The sequence below is a fragment of the Peromyscus leucopus genome, chromosome 14 (genome assembly GCF_004664715.2).
Source record: "Peromyscus leucopus breed LL Stock chromosome 14, UCI_PerLeu_2.1, whole genome shotgun sequence".
Lineage (NCBI taxonomy): Eukaryota > Metazoa > Chordata > Mammalia > Rodentia > Cricetidae > Peromyscus > Peromyscus leucopus.
The window spans coordinates 44166419-44188207 of NC_051075.1; the positions used below are offsets into that span (position 1 = coordinate 44166419).

The following is a 21789-nucleotide window of genomic DNA, read 5'->3' on the forward strand; positions in this document are numbered from 1 at the left end:
TGTCTTAAAACAAACTTTTATACATTATAATATATAGTTATACATTAAAATAGCAGAAAATACTTAGAAATCATTTTCTTTTTCTTTTTGGTTTTTTTCGAGACAGGGTTTCTTTGTGTAGCTTTAGAGCCTTTCCTGGAACTCGCTCTGTAGACCAGGCTGGCCTTGAACTCACAGAGATCCACCTGCCTCTGCTTGCCGAGTGCTGGGATTAAAGGCGTTCGCTATCACCGCCTGGCTAAAAATCATTTTCTTAAGGACATAATTCCTATGAAACGAGAGACAAGAGTTAACAGCTTAGAAGTGTGTGTGTGTGTGTGTGTGTGTGTGTGTGCACGCTCTGGAGACTGAACCTAGGGCCTCACCCATGCTAGCAAGCCCTCTGTAGAGGAGCTTTATTCCCAGTCTCTAAAATATTCTTTAACACAGATCTCATCTGCTTCATAGTCAAGTTCATTTTACTGATTCTGCAACCTGGAAAAACAAGAGATTTTATAAATAATCAGTCACTCTAAAGTTTCTACATCAACTTCTGGTTTTCAAATTATAATTTATAAAAAAGCTTATGGGATAATTTGAAAGTTATGTTTAATATCCACATCTTATAAGAACTGGTATGTACAACCTCAAAACCAGGGACAGATTATTTTAAGTCAACAGACCATGAGAAGGTAAATAATTTATGAATGAAAAGCGGCATGTGAATCTTTTCCAAGATTGGTATAAAATTCTAAAGGAGAAGCCTGCTACTCCACAAGGATGGTGTCCACACTCCCTTGTGTGAGCTCTGACTCTAAGGCACAAGGCAAGTCTAAATGTTCTTGTGACAGTCGAGAACTTTTCAGGGGGACATCGGGCCAGCTGTCACAATACTGCTGAAACCTCTGGGCCAATGAGTTTCCAAACCTTTGGCATCTGTTATATCTGTAAGATTTACCTTTATGTGTATACATGTGTTCCAGTAACTGGCTTTTTCGAAGAAATTTATGACCACAGATGGTACAACTGATTTTTCTTTTTCTTGAAAAAGAAAAATTACAGTTTAATTCTACTGGCTCGGTGTCTTTGGAGATCAAAGATACTTGACTGATCTGTAAAGGCTCGGCAGTACCCCGGCTCGAGTGCTCAGGCGGCGGCGGTGGCAGCGGCTGCTGCTCATTCTCCTTGACGACGAAGGAGCTAAGCCTCCGGCATTCAAGAGCCTCACTGCTGTCACCAAGTGGATGCACTTCACCAAGGTCGTTACTTTCCAGAATGGAAGCAGGGACACCAAATGGGAGAGACCCAGACACATGCGTGTGGAGGTGCTGTCTCAGGCTACTGCGAGACTCGAAACGCTCCCCACAGTAATGGCACAAGTGGACTCGGATACTGTTTTCTGTAAAAGCGGGGCCAGTCACTTCTGAGGAGGACGAGGAGTGGCCCTGGGAGACCCCAGACTCCGGATCACATCTCTCCTGTTTGATGGACACTGGGGGCTTCTGGTGCTCCTCCAAGGCCTGGGCAGCAGGATGGGCCCTCTGCTGCTCTGCACTTCCGTCATCTAGGCCAATCGCCAGAGAGAGCTGCAGCTGGGGGTGCTCACTCTGGACAGCAGCTCTGTTTCCACTGCCACTGGGAGGAGTCTCTTTGATCTCCAGCCCTTGTTTGACAGCTGGCTTCTGGGTTGTGGAAATCTGAATACCGTACAGATTTGAGGTCTGCACAGTCTCTGGAGAGAACACTTGATTCATTTCAGTTGCAATGTGGGAAAGGTAGTCAGCATGGAGAAATCGGATCCCTTCCTCCAAACGACTATGATCCACAATCTGTTTTGGCCCTTTTCCTGTGTACATAATATGTAACAAGTAGCTGAATATATCGGGCTGGATGTCAGTTGGTTGTATTTTTATGCATTCACTGTTAAAAAAAAAAACCCACACAAAATGAAACACAACCTAGATGGCCTTTTGGTTTCTAGCAATCTTAGGTTAAAACAAATTCTTCCTCAGATGTTTAAATCTGGCAATACAATAGCAAAAAATCAGTCTCTGATTTTAACTACTTTTATGGGCCACTCACAAACCTTTGTGCATCCAATCTACTGCCTAGCACCAGGAAACACAGACAGATATTCAGATTAGTTCAACATTAAGCATGCCATCTATTATTCTAAGTGACAGAGGATAGAAAAACCAGTGACTAGAATAGGTGCTTGCTTTTATATTGAACATATAACTCAAGGAACTAAACACAGAAACTCAAAAGGATACCTAAGTGCTGGCGTTCACTGCAGAACTATGTACAGTAGCTAAAAGCTGGAAACAACTAAATATCCATTAAAAGATGAATAGAGCCCGGTGTGGTGGTACAACCTTTATCCCAACACTTGAAAGGCAAAGACAGGCTTGAGTTTGAGGCTGGCCTGATCTAAGTCGGGAGTTCCAGAACAGCTAAGGCTATCTCAAAAAAGAATGAATAAACAAAATGGGGCTGTAAATACACTGCTATGTTACTCTACCATAAAAAACAATGAAGTTCTGGTGTGTGCTATAACAAGGCTGGACTCTAGAAAACATGCTAAGTAAAAAAGCCAGACAAAAAAGTCCAAAAATTGTATGGTGCCATGTCCATGAAATAGTTAAAACAAAGCTGGGTCCAGTGGCACATGCCTTCAACCCCAGCACTCACCTAGAGCCAGGGATACAAAAAGAAGCCCTGCCTCAACAAAACAAACAAACAAACAAACAAGAAATACTGAAGACAAACACATTTAAAGAGACAGAACTGGGCTGAAGAAATGGCTCAGTGGTAAACAACAACAACAACAACAAAAACAAAACCCAACACTTGCTGTTCTTCCAGAAGACCTAGTTTTATCCCCAGCACCCACATGTGGCTCACAATTGTCTGTAACTCCAGTTCCTGGGGACCCAATGCCCTCTTCTGGCTTGGTGGGCATCAGGCATGCAAGCGGAACACAGACATACATGCAGGCCAAGCCCCCACATACAAGGGGCAGGGCAGAGACATGCGGGGTGGGGAAAACCTACAGTTAGACAAGGGGTAGTTACAGGTGACGGAGGGAGAATGGAAAGCTACTGCTTAATAGGTACAATGTCTCTGTTGAGGATGTGAGAGGGTTTTGGAAACAAAGATAGTTGCAGGTATAACATTCTGAATGTAATTACTGCCATTAAGTTGGATGGTTTAAAACTGTTAATTATAATGAGACCCTATCTCAGAAACCAAAGCCAGGGGGCTGGAGAGATGGCTCAGTGGTTAAGAGCATTTACTGTTCTGGCAGAGACCCTGGCTTCAGCTTCCAGCACCCATATAGCAGCTCACAGCATGCAGGCAAAGCAATCACACACATAAACAAACAAAACAGCAATCAAACAACCAAAAGCAAACCAAACCAAACAAAAATATTCACGTTTTTAAAGGAATCTAGTGAAATTATTAACATTTAAAATGTAAATGGTGCTAAGTTTATTTGGCTTCTAAATCTTTAAATCACAAATGAATACAGGTAGAAATTTTGAAAAGCATTATAGTAATTTCAAACACAATCTGGTTACTAGATAGAATAACAGAGTAAATCTCTGTAAAACTGGAGTAGAAACAGCCAAAGGACAATAATGCCCCTGAAGAAACAGTGGACAGCATCAATGGACTCAGTTTCCCTGAGCAGAAGTCTGTTCTCCGAGTCAGAATGCCTGGGATTCAGCATACTGCAATCTAGTTCCTCTAGTCCTAGACTTTGGGATCCTTGCTGCCTTCCTCAGGTTTTACTCTCTTTGCTCGGCGCTGTCTGTTCACTGGCATGTTCTGTGACAAGCATTTTTGGGGGTATACATTCAGAATTCCATTACCTAGAGGAGTTTAGCTGTTCAATACAAACACAACCCAGGGCAGCCCTCACTTTCACAATGCCTGTGTTTGGATAGCACCTAGCTCACAACAGGGGCTTTAGAAGCTCACAGCTTCTAAACTCACAAGTCACAGTCCAGAAGCTGAGGGGACATAGCATTTGTAATGCGGTGAATGTAATCTACAGTGTCACGTCAGAGACAGAACTGCTCTAGCAGAAAAGACTTCCCACTGCCTGGCTGGCATTCCAACCCCATCTTTGTACTGTGCTACTTTCTAGCCACCTCATCTACTCTGTTGTCTGGGGGACCAAGTCCACTTCATACCTATAATGTTTTTATAGCACTTTTGTTTCATTTGGAGTTTTTTTTGAGACAGGGTCTTACTATGTAGCCCAGGCCTGACCCTTGCAATATAGCCCACAGTAATCCTCCTGACTCTGTTCCTCGAGTATTGGGATTACAAGCATTGGCTAGTAAACCCTGATCCATGCCATTGCCCCTCTGACTGCAGTACACCTCCTCACATTCCTCTGCAACACCTGAAGGACTCCTGATATTTCAGACTTGTAAACTCTGTTTCAAACTTCTCAAAACAGGTCTGCGAGAACTCTTCTACTTTGAATACACTCTGACGTTACCACCACATTAATAACAGCAAAGCTCTGTTCCTAACATTTTTGTTTTCCAAGACAGGGTTTCTCTGTGTAGCCCTGGCTGTCCTGGAACTCGCTCTGTAGACCAGGCTGGCCTCAAACTTGGAGATCTGCCTGCCTCTGCCTCCTGAGTGCTGGGATTAAAGGCCTCTGCCACCACACCTGGCTGTTGTAGGCACCTTAATGTTACTAATCCATTTAATCTCTCAGTACCCCAAGGAGAGTATACTATTCTGGCATTTAACAGCTAAGAAAGCCGAATGCTAGGGTATGAATCTGAACCGTCCTCTGAAAGGCCCTTGTCACAGACTTGGCAGCCAGTGGATGGGCTCTGAGGAAGTGACTGAGTCATGAGGACTCGGGCTTCATCAGTGGATCAGTCCACTCACGAGTCACTGTGACGGCATTACTGGCAGGTGGACGAGGACTATTCACCTCGTCCCTGACCTGTCTGCACGGCTCCTGCTGTCTTCCTGCCTAGTATGAATGGGCAGCTTTTCTGTCATGCCCTTCCTCCATGGTATCTCTGCCTTCCTCGTCTTAAAAGCAAAGCAGAGTCAGTCACGGTGGACTAAAGCCTGAGGCTGCAGAGACTGCAGCCCAAACAATCGATTTCCTGAAGACAGCGAAATTACTATGGTCTAGCTCAATCTCTTAGCATATATACTTAGGAAATATTTAAATGACTGAACAATTAAATAAAAATTATGTAATTAAGGTTTGATACCTCAGTTTCATATAAGGTCCTTTAAAAACAAACAAAACAACAACACAACATTTATACATGGAACCAAGTCTGGGGGCTCGGCCTATAGCCCCAGCTACCTCAGGAGGCTGAGGCAGGAGGACCTTAGTGAGACCCCATCTCAAAACTTATAAACAAACAAACAAATAAATAAATACAGGGTGTTCTAGGATGGACTAAAGCCAGACTAAAATTAGTCTTTTCCCAGAGCTAAGAATTTGAATTCCCATGTTACCTAAATTTTAAAAATGCAAAAGAATTAAAGGCAACAAAACAAACCAAACACGAGAAAAGCAGTGACTTCTGACTGGTGGTGTGGAACATGTGATGGTACAATGTGGTACCACAACACTGCTACACTAGCCATCAATAACCTGGCACTTCAGACAGCTCCATCGGAGCCCAGCTCATCAGCTGTTTACTCCTGCATGGACCAGTCAGTAGCTCAGGCTCCCAAGACCCGGACACCAGTGGAATTTACATGATTGGATTGGGAACCGGTTAAACCTTTTTTGCTGGTGATGTTTCTTCAAGACAGGGTCTCACTAGGTAGCCTTGGCTGGCCTGGAACTCACTCTGTAGACAAGGAGGCCTCAAACTCTGAGATCCATTTGCCTTTCTGTGGTGGTAATCTAATTGTACTGAATTATTATTTTGATTGTATGTTAATAAATAAAGTTGTCCGGGGGTCAGAGCTATTAGAGCCATAGCAAGAGTGTGGCGGTGGTGGCACACGCCTTTAATCCCATAAGATCTCTGTATGTTCAGGGATATAGCCAGCATTGGAGACATATGCCTTTAAGGACAACTGAAGAAAAGGGACAAATCATCTATCCCAAGAAACAGAATGAAACGGTGTATGGGTATATATTATCTAAAAAATTTATGTCTTCCTAAATGTTTGTTTCTGCTTTTCTCTAAAGATTTAACACTATTGGTTTTCTAATAGTCCCAGTTCAATTAAAATTTAAAGCTGACTTTGGAGTTGGAGAATGGCTCTCTCCTTCTTTAAACTCAAGCATGTTGTTAAAAGGAAAATGCAAACTCCCTGTATCATGCCAAAGTTCAGGGTTTATCTCAAGTCCTTATTCAAGTAGTCTTTGAGACTGGATCATCTCAGCTAGTCATCTCAAAATTGCTCTGAGCACCTTGTAGTTCAAAGCTGATCTGTGGATGATGTTTGTCAGCTTAATGATATTATTATTGTCCACGTGGAATTGTTGTTGTTGTGGGGCCCCACGTTGGGCGCCAGATATTGATGTAACCAACCGTCTTATTAAATAAGAAACACAGAAACAATGTAAAAGAGAAAGCCGAGAGGTCAGAGCTCAGAGCTAAAATCTCACCCTTCCTCCTGCTGTCCCAGCTTCTCGAAAAGAGACCTACTTCCTGTCGGTTCATTTTTTTATAGTATGTTGTTCTGCCTTCTCATTGGTTGTAAACCCAAACACGACTGCCTCGTCACTGTCTGAATGTACAGCCCCCTAGGTCTTAAAGGCATATGTCTCCAATGCTGGCTATATCCCTGAACACACAGAGATCTTATGGGATTAAAGGCGTGTGCCACCACCGCCACACTCTTGCTATGGCTCTAATAGCTCTGACCCTGAACACACAGATATCTATGGGATTAAAGGCGTGTGCCACCACCGCCACACTCTTGCTATGGCTCTAATAGCTCTGACCCCCGGACAACTTTATTTATTAACATACAATCAAAATAATAATTCAGTACAATTAGATTACCACCACACCTTTCCCTCCCATGCAGTATGATTAAAGGTGTGCACCACCACACGTGGCTGGGCTAAGTCTTAATCAATTTTAGTTATACTTGTTGTCATTGATATGTTCTACCATAAATACTATGTACTGAGGTTAATTACTCATATACAAAAATTAATTAAAATTTTGTATTAGGATAACCCCATAACAATCCCTTAAATGATTTTATAGTAAGACATATATACACCACGATATTAGAAATTCTTCCATCTACAAGAGCATATTCTTACCTTGTTTGGTGAATAAATATCATCTTGAAATAGTTGGAAAAAGCAGCAAGCACTGCTCGGTGGGCTTTGAAGTAAACATCTCCAATAGCAACTGTGCAGTCGCACAGAAATCCAAACTCTCGCTGCATGTTCAGCTGCTGCAGAAGAACAAGGCTGTGGCTGGCAGTATCCATTGTGGCTCTGAGAAAACCAACACAAGTATGTATGCTTTGGGTGTACAGATGTGTCTGTCCATATATAAATGTGTACACACACACACACACACGTACACACACACACACACACACACACACACACACACACACACACACACTGTATACAGTGTTTTGCCTGCATACCAGAAGAGGGCAACAGATCTCATTATAGATGGTTGTGAGTCACCGTGTGGCTGCTGGGAATTGAACTCAGGACCTCTAGAAAGACTCTTCACCGCTGAGCCATCTCTCCAGGCAGGCCCCTAAGGCCTAGTTTGAAATGAAGATAGTCACCACTGCTAACTTCACCCCTATCTAACATTAAAGCCTTCCATTATGACAGCTGACAGAAACTCCACTGAACAGTAAGACACAGTCATTTTTTTTAACCCAAGTAAGAAGGTAGCTTTGTATGAGTGATACATGAGTAAAAGAAATGCTCATCCCTTTCTATGTAATCACGTTTCTTTTCTGTGTATATGTACTTGATCAGACCTAGGGCCTTTCACATGCTAGGCAAGCCCCACCCTACTTTCCTCGTGGTTCTGGAGATGAGCCTAGGACCTCATCTACACCAGGTGAACACTCCACTACTGAATTCCACCCCATCTTGTGATCCTTCCTTCTTTCTCCCTCTCTCTTTCCTTTTCGGTTTCTGGAGATAGGGTTTCTCTGTGTAGCTCTGGCTGTCCTGAAACTCTTTTGTAGACCAAGCTGGCCTCAAAACTTACAGATCTGCCTGACTCTGCCTCCCGAGTGCTGGGATTAAAGGCATGTGCCACCAATGCCCAGCATGATATTTCTAGTGATGTTTCCCCATTGGAGAGATGGAAATGAGATACTGATGTGTGGCTCAGAGTTAGAGGAGGTAACTGAAAATTGGGTTGTAATAGACACTGTTACTCAAATATTACTTGTAAGTGGGAATAACAGGGCATCCTACCTGGCTGCGAGCCTAACCTATCTCTCTAGCCTAATGGGCATCCATCCTACATGGACTAGAACTCTGTTTTCTTTGGAGATCCTCTGGCATTCAGGAGATACTGGCCTGCTGGCTGTCATAAAATGTGTGGAACTTAGCCATACCCGAGTTTATATGGGGCCTGGGAGCTCATGAGAAAGAACCTATAACCTGATCTCATCTCAGCTAGACTCAGATATACCTGGATGCAGATTCTCCATGGTAAGAAAATGGAGATACAGCAAATGAGCCTCAAGGGAAAAATACATGAGGATGTGCAAGCCGGTTCTGGCCAAGACAGACTGTGTGACCATGAGCAGCAAGGACACAGCCGAGTTAGTTTCAGGCAGACTGTATTTCACCCCCACCCCACCCATGCTATGCCAACAGCCCTGGTGCCATGTACCACTCATTACACACATATGCAAACACTAAATAAACTACAGGAAATTTTTAATATGTGATTATGAGTGTTTGGGTAAAAGCATGCCACAGCACACATATGGAGATGACTGAGAGCTTGCAGAAATGTCATGGTTCTTTAATTCCAGCATGTAGATCTAGGGGTTCAAACTCAGGTTGTCAGGAAGCATCCTTACTGCTAAGTCATCTCAGTTACAAATGCATTATTATTCATTATTATTACTCTGTATGGGGGCATGCACACCAGGGGTATGCAGGTGAAGGTCAGAGCACAACATTGTAGAATTGGCTCTCTATTGTGTGGGTTCCAGGGCTCAAACTCAAGCCATCAGACTTGTATAGCAAGTGCCTTTGTATGCTAAGCCATCTTGCTGGTCATTCCTCATGTCACTAAAAACAAACAAACAAACAAAACAAAACTTTCAGCATCACTGAAATAATTAAACAGAAGCTACAGAACCTTGAGCCTATCCTCTAAATAAAAACAAAACTGCAAATTGTGGGTATTATTCTAAAAGGTTATTTGACCAAAAGTTACTACTTACAATCACCAAATTTGGTTCTAAAACACCACCAATTTACAAGCTTTTTAAAAAGCCCTATATTTGAAGTTTCAGCATACAAAAACTCTTTAGAATCAATAAAATGACTCCAAGTGTAATACTTTAACTCAGATGTAAGGGGGAAAAAAAGCTTCACAGAAACTGCTACCAAATTCTTGGATCATAGGCATTTGCACCAGTTTTACACACACACACACACACACATACACACACATATATGTGTGTATATATGGTGCATTGGCAATGACTAGCTATTGAGCCATACAGAAATGAGAAATAGCACAAAAAAAGCTGCAATGCAAAGATCTCGTGGTTATTGGACTGAGTGAGTTATAATTTTCATTTCTTCAGTAGATACTCACTGAAACACACACACACACACACACACACACACACACACACACACACACAAGCATGCTCAAAAGCATGTTTTATATTAGGCTACAGACAGAAAAAAATGACAGTCATAAATGCCAAGTCAAGAATACAGGCTAAGCAAGGAGCTAAAACACAGAATAATAATCATATTACAAGAGTGTTAAAGTGCCACCAGGGCAGCTGGAGATAAGTCCAGAGAACACAGTGAAAGTTAAGATGTTCAAACTGGTCTTACTTCAACAGGCAGACAGATAAAACAGTAACATTACTGGGAGGGGTGTGATACTCTGATATCAGAATTCAACTCAATCTAGGTGGGGGAAATAACAGGCTGGCTCAGCTCCCTGAGGATACTAAGCACAAGCATACCCCAGCTGCCCTTGAAGCTGCTCCAGCTGTGAGGAAAGGAGCTATGGCGGACACTCCTGGAGGACACCACTGTCAGTTACTCATTCTGCGGCAGGAAGAGCAGAGTACTGAAAGCCTGGCCTCTGAAATCCAATCACTTCAAGAGTTTCAGCTCTGCCACTACGTCTGTGATCTTGACAGGACACTCAACTTCCTGGGCCTCGGTTTTACTTACAGAATACGGATAATGGCAGCATCTTCCTGAGAGTTGTCATGTGAAGACACCCGTAAGCACTCCAGAGACTGGGGCAGAAGGGTCTGGAGTTTAACTCCAGCCTGAGCTATATGGTGAGACCCTTGATGAGGGTGTGTAGGGGGAACAAGAGGCTGAATCAATTTAATAGTGGAACCCATAGTAAGTGTGCAGTACTAGACCAGCACTTCTCAACGTGTGGGTCGTGACCCCCTTTTGGGGGGGTCAACACCCCTTTCATAGGGTTCACCTAAGACCACTGGCAAACACAGATACTTGCATTATGATTCATAACAGCAGGAAAATTAGTTATGAAGTAGAATGAAAATAACTCTATGGCTGGGGCTCACTACACCATGAGGCACTGTATTAAAAGCTCAGTGTTAGGAAGGCTGAGAACCTCTGGAGCAGACGGATCACCACCAGGTCTGTCGGTCAAGGAGCCAACTAGGAACCACGGAATGGCAGTGAGAATAAAGAGAGAACCCAAGAGATAGATAGAACAGCAGACACAGAGCTGACACAGCTTGGCGGCCGACCGGATGCAGTCAACCACAGGCTGTGAGGTAAAGGTGAGTCTCAGAACTCTAGGCCGAGTTACTAGAAGATGTCATTTGCTTCCTCAGAAAACACTTTCAGAGTAACTGCCGTGTTCTTGCTGTTGATAGAAAGGCACAGCACCAGAGCCAGCCGCAGGAACTGGCTTAGTAGAGGTTTCTTAGCCGGTGAGTTCAAAGTGTCTACTCCAGGAAAAGGAAGCAGACCTGTTTGGTTGAGGGGTGGAGACAACTCTCGAAGGAGCAGCGTCAAGAGTGGGGAGGCCTCTTTGACAAGACTGGGGTTTCTAAATGCGCATGGAGCTATACAGTGAGACCAAACTGAGGAAAAAAAAAAAACTTAAAAAGCTCAGCATGAGTCGAGCTGGGTGGCAGAGGCCTGCTGTAATCAAAGCTACCCTGGATACCAGGGCATGGAGGTCACAGGGTGTTCAAGGCCTGCCTGGGATAGAACATAAGCTTAAGGCCAATTTGGGAAACTTAGACCTTCCCTGTGACAAAATACAAAATCATTTTTAAAAGGGGGTCTAGGTAGCGGTAGAGGACGTGTCTAGCATGCATGAGTTTCTAGGTTCACTCTAGTACAAACAAACAAAAGTATGAATCCTTGGAAAACAGACAATAAAACAAAATAGACGCCCAGCGGTGACAGCAGAAACTTTAAATCCCAGCACTTGGGAGGCAGAGGCAGGAGGATCTGAGTTCAGGGCTAGCCTGGTCTACAGAGTGAGTTTCAGGACAGCCAGGGCTGCACAGAGAAACCCTGCTTCCAAAACAAACCAAAGAGGAAAACACGGGAACTGAGGGAAGGCAAAGGTGAGGGAGAGAAGCAAGAACCTGGGGAGAGGAGGGAACAGTGGTGACCAGGAGAGCATGTGACCTCCCACAAGCGCAGGCAGTGGCCAAGGCAAACTTTCTGATTCAAGAGTTGAGACAAGAGGGAGGCAGTCAGGAGGACTCTGAGCAAGCTGCAGATCTGAGCTCTGGGTGGAAGGCAGGCAGGCCCCAGAGGAGCCTGGAGTTAGCTGGAGGGAGCTCTTTCCAATAGCAGAGATGACTGAGGTTGGAGGGTCTGAGCATTCAGCTCACAATGAAGTTGGGCCATACGGGAAGGGAAGAGGGACCAGAAATACTAATAGAGGATTAGACTGCATGAGGAACTTCCATACACGGTCATTTCTACGTTAGCGTCCATTAACTTACCTTCAACATCACTGACCCGTCTTTTCTAATTGGTTAAACCTACTCCATGAGACCCCAAATCTTTTTTCAGGTCTAACTTTGTCCTGCTCTTCTCCAAACATTTTACCTCTCCTCTACCTTTGAGTACCTTTGCCAGCATCTCAGGAAGGTGCTGAACCCCCATCTTGGCAACCATGCCCTCCCTAGGCCTTGGTGTTGGTTTGGTTTTTTTCTTTCTTTTTTTTTTTTTCTTTTTGAAGTCTTTTTGGGCTGCGAGTCTCCTATTTGCTTACAACCTTTTGCATCTTTGATCTGCTAACTTTTGTTACTGTGGGGTCTAATCTTTGTTTGTTTTTGGTTTTTCGAGACAGGGTTTCTCTGTGTAGTTTTGGTGCCTGTCCTGGATCTCGTTCTGTAGCCCAGGCTGGCTTCAGACTCTCGGAGATCCGCCTGCCTCTGTCCCCCAGTGCTGGGATTAAAGGCGTGCGCCACCACCGCCTGGCTCGTGAGGTCTAATCTTTTATTGATCAGGGTGATGGTCTCCTTTCCCTCCACTTCACATCTAGTCATTTATATCCTAAAAACCATGATGAGGGGCTGGAGAGATGGAGCAGTGGCTACTGCTCTTGTAAAAACCTCGGGTTCACTTCCCAGCACCCACACAGCATCCTTTTTTAACTCCAGTTCCAGGGGGGATTAAACACCCTCTTCTGGACTCCATGGGGACCAGGCATGCATAGTACACATACATATATATGCAAAGCACTCATACATGTAAAATAAACTGTTATTAATGTAAGAGACTCTATATTCAGTAATACCCCTCCAAAGAGTCATGTTTTTATTTTAGTAATTAAATTGGCTGAACTTAACACTCCCAGGGTCTACCCCCTCAACTGTGAGCAGCAACTAAAAGCCATGTTTTTGGCCTTAGGAACACTGTTTGGAGACTGCTGTGAACATGTCCAGTTCTGTGGTGACAAGACTGAGTATATACATATCACTCCAACATACCGTCTCTTGGCTATCCCCCTCACTTTCCATATCTATGTTCTGTTCTACTGCCCCCCTTTTTTCTTCAAGCAATGGTTACCCCAGTTTTAGACAGCCACTGTACCACCAAAGCCATAAAAACAAACATCCACTGGTAACCCTTCTGATTCAATCCTCAGTCACACACACACACACACACACACACACACACACACACACACACACACACGCCAAGACATATATGCAGGCAACACACCCACATACCTAAGATAATAAAAAAATAAAAAATCTAAGCCAGGTAGTGGTGCACGCCTTTAATCCCAGAACTCTGGGGGCAGAAGTAGGATCTCTGAGTTCAAGGCGACCCTGGTCTACTAACTGAGTTCCAGGACAGCCAGGGCTACACACACTACAGTCCACATTTGTAGTCCAGGATTGAGAAGCTGAAGCAGGAGGTTCAGTGTTAAACAGGGCTACACAGAGAGTTCAAGGCTGGCTGGCTCGGGCCGATCTTTAAAAAAAATTAACAAAAAAGATTTTGGTGGCGCACGCCTTTAATCCCAGCACTTGGGAGGCAGAGGCAGGCGGATCTCTGTGAGTTCGAGGCCAGCCTAGGCTACCAAGTGAGCTCCAGGAAAGGCGCAAAGCTACACAGAGAAACCCTGTCTCGAAAAACCAAAAAAAAAAAAAAAAAAGATTTTTGTAGGAAAAAAAAAGATGTAAAATTGGTTGTAGAAAAATGATTTACCCCTCATTATGTATTTATTTTGAGAAGCAAAGAGTGGCTCATTTAAAAAACCTTTATTAACAAATTAGTATTTTAATATTTTATTCTTTGAGTATTTCATACATGCATACAAAATATTTTAATCATATTCACCCCAATCCTCCCCATCCAAGCATTAACCCCTCATCCCCAAAGTAATATTAAACAATAGGCTTATTAGCACTGATAGTTATGAGACCATAAAAGCATTTTCTACTTTCTAGAGCGTAGTAACTTAGTCCTGGGTTAGTTCAAACTAAGAAAAGCAAGTGCACACTAGTCTGTTTATAACTCAGCACGCTAGTCACTATCTGTTTAGAAGGATCTCTGGCTGGATTGCACTCTCAGATCAGCAGGGGCAGAATGACCTCGACTATTCAGCTCTTCATTCTCTCAGGCTGTAAGAATCTCTAACAGACTTTAATCAATGATAACTAAAAAGATAGGAGAGTTGGCAGAGAACAACAAGCGTTTTTGAGCTACTTACTCATGGCTATAAATACAAAGGTTAAAAAAAAATCTCTAGCACTACATGATAAAAGGCTTTCTACGCTGATTGTAACTTGGTAATTGTAAAATGGTAATCATTTTTAGATTGTGAGTGTATAACATTTGATTATTTAAGAAATGAATGAATTCATCTGGCTTTATTTGTGAGACAAGATCTCATTATAGCCTAGACTGACCTGGAATTTACTATGTAGCCCAGGTTAACCTTGAACTCTATATTCTCTTGTCTCAAGCTCCAGAACAGTGGGATCATAAGCATATACCATTATTCTTAGCAAGAATGAAAGAATGTGCAGAAATCATTTTCCCCTCCCTCGGACAGTGCATCCTATCACTGACTCCACAGTACAGGCTATGCAGAACTGTACAGATGCTGAAGACCCACCACAAAATAACCTGAAGAATTTGCTGGGGCTGGGCTCTACGACTTGTATTTCATTTTATTCAAGATGGAGGCTTTTGTGCACAGACCCAATGACCTGTGTCCAATCTCCATATCCCACAAGGTGGTAGGAGAACTGTCCTCAGACCACTCACATAGTTTTAAAAATAAATGATTGAAAGCCGGGCGGTGGTGGTGCACACCTTTAATCCCAGCACTCAGGAGGCACAGCCAGACGGATCTCAGTGAGTTCGAGGCCAGCCTGGTCTACAGAGTGAGATCCAGGACAGGCACCAAAACTACCCAGGGAAACTGTCTCAAAAAAACCAAAACAAACAAACAAACAAATAAATAAATACTGCTATTATTTGAGAGATGGCTCAGCTAGGTTTGATTTCCAGCACTTATATATGGCAGCTAACAATTGTCCGTAACTCCAGTCCAATGGGATGGATCCAATGATTTCTTCTGGCCTCCATCGGCACTATACACACATGGTGCAAATTTACATGTAGGCTAAACACCCATACACATACATTTAAAAACCTTTATTGTATGCATGATCTGTGTGAGTACAAACCCACACATACATGCTACAGCATGCATGCAGATGTCAGAATAGAATCATTTTTCTCCTTCTATGGGGGTTCTAAGGACCAAATTCAAGCCATCTGGCTTGTCTGGCCAATGCTTTTACCTGCTGAGCCATAGCACACACACACATCCCCACCCCCACAGAGTCCCTGCAGGCCTTTTTTTTTTTTTTTTCCTTTTTTAAGAAACTTCCCAGGAGATTCTAACAGACACGTTAGTTAAGAACCTCTGCTTTAGAAGAACAAGAAGCTAAGGAAACCCAAAAGAGCATCTTACACTCTAACACCGCACTTGATATTTTACAGACTACAAAACCCGATTTACTTTCTAGATCACAGTAACTCTGCATTAGTTCAAACTACAGAAATGGGACACTTTTACACTTATTTATAAAGAAATGATTTCAAGGGGCTGAAGAGATGGTTCAGCAGTTAGGAGTATTGCTGCTCCTGCTGAGGACTTGGGTTTGGTTCCCAGGACCCATAATAGGCAACTTATAACCAATCACAACTCCTGGAAACCTGATGCCCTCCTCTGGTCTCCAGGAGCATGTGCACACATGTAGTATACACACATAGGAACGCACATGCACATAAGTAAAATAAGAACATTAAAACTATTGCACATATGTTTTCAAAGAATTATATTGATTATATTAGATAAATAAGTACCAACAATTATTCTAAATGTGACCTCAAACTAAAACCTTGGGTAGTTTAAGGAAGCTAGACATGCTCTGCACACTGTAACTGTAGCTCATGGAAGTCTGAGGCCTGAGTTTAGGAAAACCTATCTCAAAAAGAAAACAAGCAGGGGACTTGAGGAAATAGCTCAGTCAGTCAAGTGTCTGCCACTCAAATATGAGGACCTGGGTTCAGATCCCCAGGACCCTTATTTAAAAATAGAGTGAGTGAGTGAGTGAGTGTGTGTATGTGTGTGTTAGGAATTTAGCAGTCACTGAATTGGGGTGGATATTAGAACGAACAGCTGTTTTTTTTTAGAAGTACTTTGACCTTGAAGAATCCTTGTGGAAAACAGAAATTGTTTTCCATGATTGGTAAAACTGTTATGCTGAAGGGGCGTGGTAGCCATCCCATGACTCTGGTCACAAGAAGCCTCAGACACACCTGAGGCTCTTGTATTACTGTGCATTGCAAAAGATACATAATAAAGGACCAGAGTCATGGGGGCCTGTGATGCTCTCTCTTAGTTTAGTAAGACATGTATATTAAATTAGGGACCTTGGTATGAATAAATACTTTGTGTAACAATCAGTAAATATGTCTTTGTATGGCTGTTCTGGGTTCAGTCCATCAGAAAGTTGGCTCTTTCTGCTGCCACAGAGTCCTTAGAATTTCATCTGGGAGTGCTTTCTTTCTTCAGCCGACCTGCACTGCAGTGTAGCCTAACATTCATGCACGCGTGTGTGCATGTGTGCGTGCGTGCCTGTGTGTGTGGTGCCAGGGCTGGAAAGATGGCTTAGTGGTTAAGAGCAGTTGTTCCTCTCATAGAGGACGTGCATTTAGTTCCCAGCACCCACCCTGTGTCTCTCAACCATGTGACTCCAGTTCCAGAGGATCTAACAGTTCTCTGGTCTCAGCAGGCACCAAGCACACTTGTGATCCACATCCACATAGACAAAACATCCATACACATAAAATTTTAAAAAGCCTTTTTAAAAACGTGTCTGGTGAGGCCTAGGGAGATGGCTCAGCAGTTAAGAGACTATACTAGTCTTCCAGAGGACCCAGGTTGATTCCCAGCACCCACACCAGGAGGCTTACCACTGCCTGTAATATCAGCTCCAGGGGATCTCACAGCTTCCTCTACTCAAGGGCACTGGCTCACATGCACAGCCCCCTCCCACACAAATAATTAAAATAGAAATAATCTTTCTCTATCATGTGTGCTGCAGTGATGTACAGCCAGACTAGTGCTCTAGGGGCAGAAAGGCAGACCCCTGGGGTTCACTAGCCAGCCAGCTTAGATAAATCAGTGAGCTTCAAAGTTCAGTGAGACATTGCCTCAAAAAACTAAGGGTTCTGAAGAAACGGAGGAAGACACCCAACATCAACCTTTGCCCTCAATTGCACACACCCAGACATATACCCCCAAGGAAAAGAAACAGAAATGATCTAAACAGTAGGGAGGTGGGAGACAGGAAAGGCCACACCATTTCCAAATTTTTTGTTGAAAAGTATTCCTAGGAAAAGGAAGCATGTCTTCTCATACTCCTTTAAATTTATTTCCATAGTGTCTAAAAATGAACCAGACCTGCTGAATCTGAAAATGCAGTCCCAGATAAAAATCTGCCATGGACCCTACGTATCTACTTACAACAATTTACAGAGAATGTTAGAGAAGGAGGCATCGTGGCGGACACAGGAAGGGCAGTTACCCTCTAGAACCCACCAACAGGACAGTTCGGGGCTCCTGGCAGACGGCAGCCTTTTCCACCTCTTACCATGGTGTGTATGTGCCTGATAAAGCACCAAGTCAATAGACCTTGGAAATAAAAACCTTAATACAGGAAGAAAAGGACTTGATTCCTCTTGCTTTATTATAAAGACCCCATCCTATCAGAACAAAAGAACGTCCTCAGAGAGCAGGGGATGTCAGAGATGACAAAAGTCAACAGACCTAGAATACAGCGCACAAGGCAACTACAGCTCCTGGGAGCACTCACACCAGCACTTCCTGTCAGTGAACTACAGCTCTGTGAGCACACTACCCACAAGGCCCCGGAGAGGCGAATAAGACCCTCTGCCTAAAAAGCCTGGTGTTTCAGAATAAAACATTGGTTTTCATCTGTAACTAGGAAAGCAATGAACTAGAAAAATCTCAAAAACTTAACAATATAGAAACATTTCTCCTAAAGAAGTGTGATTTTTTTTTCCTTCTTTCTTTCTTTTTTTTTTTTCCCTAAGACAGGGTTTCTCTGCTTGGCTGTCCTGGAACTCACTCTGTATACCAGGCTGGCCTTGAACTCAAGAGTTCCACCTGCTTCTGCCTCTTGAGTGCTGGAATTAAAAGCATGCATCACTCACAGCCCAGTTTAAATATTTTTTTTAAGGGAGAAGAAAAAGGCTTAATAAAGTGAAACCAGAAGCCTGGCAAAGGGCTGGGGATATAACACAGCTCAGTAGTAGAGGCCTTGACCAGCATTCACAAGATGCCAGGTTTGCTCCCCAGAGCATAACCAAGAATAAATAAAACCAACTAGTAATCAAAACTCATACTAGCTTTAAACACTTTTTCCTCTACGTTTTTTGGGGTGGGGGTGGTGGTAGTAAAACAGGGCCTATTATGTACCTCTGACTGTCCTGGTACTCACTCTATAGACCAGGCCGGCCTCACACTCAGAGATCCACCTGCCTCTATCTCCCAAGTGCTGGGATTGAAAAAGTGCGCATCACTTTTTATGTGCACCAGTCCTGGCAAAACATATTTCATGCGTGTACTTGCATGGATTCAGGTGCACCGTACGTGCACAGAAACCAGAAGGAATCAGATTCCCTGGATATCCCAGGTAGTGCTGGGGACCAAATCTGGGTCTTCTCCAAGCACAGGAAGAGCTCCTACCTGACAAACCATCTCGACAGCCTAAAGGAAAAACAGACTGAGGGCCCTAACTAACTGACGGCCTAGAGACCAAAGGCCCTAAGTCCACAGCCGGTACAGGCACCTATCCACTGCAGCAGTATTTTCTTTTCGGCCTTCTCTCAAAGGACTCAGGTTCGCATGCTCTGTGGAATCAATAAGCAGAAAGGGGGCACAGGAAGTGGTGTAGAACTACTTCACCATTCATCAAGATAAGAACACCTGTACTGCTTTTCTAAGAGAAATCTACACTAATACAGCCCTTCCAACTCTTGTCTAGCTGTTACTACAAAAATATGGAGAAATTGGTCAAATACTACCTAAAGCTGGCACAGACTCAATCACTGTGGGTGGGGGCGGGGGGCATTACACAACACTTCCCAGCAGCACAGCCACGGTCAGGGTATCTGACTGCCAAGCCACTTGGGCCCCTCCTCCCCAGCTAGACAGCCTGGCTCCTCTGCATTCCCCTCAGGAGATAGGGTGGAAGTACACAGCTCCACTCTGTAAGGCATAGAGGGCAGCTGAAAGTCCTGCTTGGCCTCTCTGGGCAACCACAGGCGCCAATAAATCAGCCACAGGCGATTCTCTCATCCCCTTCCCGGCTTGAAGTGGGAGCAAGACATAATGCACAAGAGCACTGACTCGACCTGGGAGATAAGTGATCTAGGCTTACATTCCTCTGCAAGCGACTGTCACCACAGCCAGGTATCTCTCTCTCTGCTTCACTTCTGCAGGCTTAGAACGTGTTTGCGGCACAGAGACCAGGCTACCTTTTTTAAGGGAATTCACCTGTGAAAACAGCTAGCAAAAGGGCAGCACATAAAACTAAACACACATCGACAAAAACCCGACTGGGAACTCTTTATAGCTAAAAAAGACACAGCAGCCGGGCGGTGGTGGAGCACACCTTTAGTCCCAGCACTCGGGAGGCAGAGGCAGGCGGATCTTTGTGAGTTCGAGGCCAGCCTGGTCTACAGAGCGAGATCCAGGAGAGGTGCAAAGCTACACAGAGAAACCCTGTCTCGAAAAACCAAAAAAACAAAAAAAGATACAGCAGTGGGCACAAATGTCTAGTGGGGGGGGGAGTGTATGGGGGGGGGAACTCTTCTCTTACTGACACCCCCCCCCATGTTTCACAGCTTCCTATCTGCATCCCAGCCATCTGAACTATTTCATGTCTATCCCACTGTCTGGCAGTGGCTGTTTACTCTTAACTAAAACATACCCAGGTTGTTAAGGCTGATGCCTAACCGGAAAGAAGAAACAGTGGCCAGACAAGGTGGCATAAGCCTGTAGTCCCTGAACCCAGGAACCTGATGTAAGATCGATCCCTAATTCTACCATAGCCTGGACTAAACTTAGAGCACGACTCTTGTCTCAAAAAACCAAACAAACAAAAGCGTCAAATGCCTAGCCCTGTGAGTATAAGGTTGACTTGGTGCTGGGGGTGTGGGAAAGGAAATGAGCTTTTGGCTCCAAGATACACTGTGCACAACTCACCCAGAAACAGTACTGTGCCTACTACTCTCTAGAGCCATCCCAAGGGCCAGGCCTAACTTCCCACTCAACCTGAGAAGTCCTGCAAGCAAGTGTCATCCCTTCTGGTGGGTACATTGTCCGGAGCAGGCTGAACGGACACTGTACACCTGGTACAAGTTCAGTGGCAAAAAGTGTCTGCAGCTCTAAACCTAACCATGAAAGGTGCGGGATCTTCATCAAGCAACACTATGCTCTTTAGGTCCGGTGTCTTCTGTGAAATGAATGAGAGATGAACTCGATTTTACCCAAGGTCCGTCTCAGTTCTGAAAAACCCAGATTCCGAAATGTACTTTAATCCTGTCAATCAATAGCTCTGCAGCTTTTAGAGGACTTGCTCGAGGCTCTAGAGGAAGAGCGGCAAGTTTTAATCCCTGAGAGGGGTACGGGAGTTAATTTATAAAACACAACTCCAGCTGCTATCAGGTTCCAGGTACCGCGCCGTGCGTTTCCTAAGCAACTGATAACGGCTTGATATCTCCAAATGAGTGCTAGGGAGACAGACGGTGATGAGATGGGGGCGGACTTCAGAAAGAAAAACCATTTGGCTATGATAAAACACGTGGGGGGGGGATGAATTGTTAGGGTTGGGGGGGGTCTACCTGCCTTAGGAACTAGGTACTCACAAACTGGATGGGGGAGGGGACAGTGATGGTAGCGCAGCCTGATCTGGATGCCCGCCCACTAGCTAGCGCCGCAGGCCTGGCGCGGTCGCCTGGAGCTAGCAGCAGCCACGGACCGACGGACACTTCTGCGCCCGATCGGGAGCCCGGCCCGCAGCGGGATGGGCTCCAGGGCTGTGCAGGGCCCGCGCGCACGCACGCACGCGCGCGCGCCCTCCCGCCTGCGTTAGGCCTCGGCGGCCCACGGCCAAGGGCGGACGGCTCCCGGCGCCGCGCGCCCCAGCACTCGCTCGCCGTTGCTAATTTCCTTCCAGGGCCCCCGACTGACATCTCCAACGGACCAAAAAAAAAAAAAAAAAAGAAAGAAAAAACACACCCTCTCCCCGGCTACTTGCATCTGTCCCGCGCCGGGTGCAGCTGCAGCCGCCGCCCCGGGGCGGCTCGCGGCGGGAGGGGACTGAGCCCGGAGCAGCCCACAGGGGCAGGGCCGCGTTGCTTACCCAGACTCCGCCGCGGCCGACGGGCGGGCTGGCGGGCGGGCGAGCGGGCGGGCTTCTCCGTGCGGGCGGGGGGCGGGCTCCCGCGCGGCGCACGGCACGCGGCGGCGGCGCCGGCTCACGCACCCGGCGGGCTGCTCTCGCGCGGCTTCCCGCGCC

General features: G+C 45.0%; 1 protein-coding gene across 3 annotated transcripts; it reads right to left on the reverse strand.

The window, feature by feature from the left end:
- Window positions 1-571: 571 nt before the first annotated feature.
- Zbtb25 (zinc finger and BTB domain containing 25) lies at window positions 572-21770 on the reverse strand. 3 transcript variants are annotated; one of them, XM_028876058.1, is made up of 3 exons: window positions 21634-21770; window positions 7268-7447; window positions 572-1899 (listed from the first exon to the last, which is right to left on the reverse strand). In XM_028876058.1, the coding sequence occupies exons 2-3, from the start codon at window positions 7438-7440 to the stop codon at window positions 747-749; spliced, it is 1326 nt and encodes a 441-aa protein (XP_028731891.1). In that variant the 5' UTR covers window positions 7441-7447; window positions 21634-21770; the 3' UTR covers window positions 572-746. The 3 variants fall into 3 exon arrangements, with proteins under 3 accessions (XP_028731891.1, XP_028731890.1, XP_037066528.1); XM_028876057.2 differs by lacking the exon at window positions 21634-21770 and adding an exon at window positions 21510-21622; XM_037210633.1 differs by lacking the exon at window positions 21634-21770 and adding an exon at window positions 19648-19916.
- Between the last annotated feature and the right edge of the window lie 19 nt (window positions 21771-21789).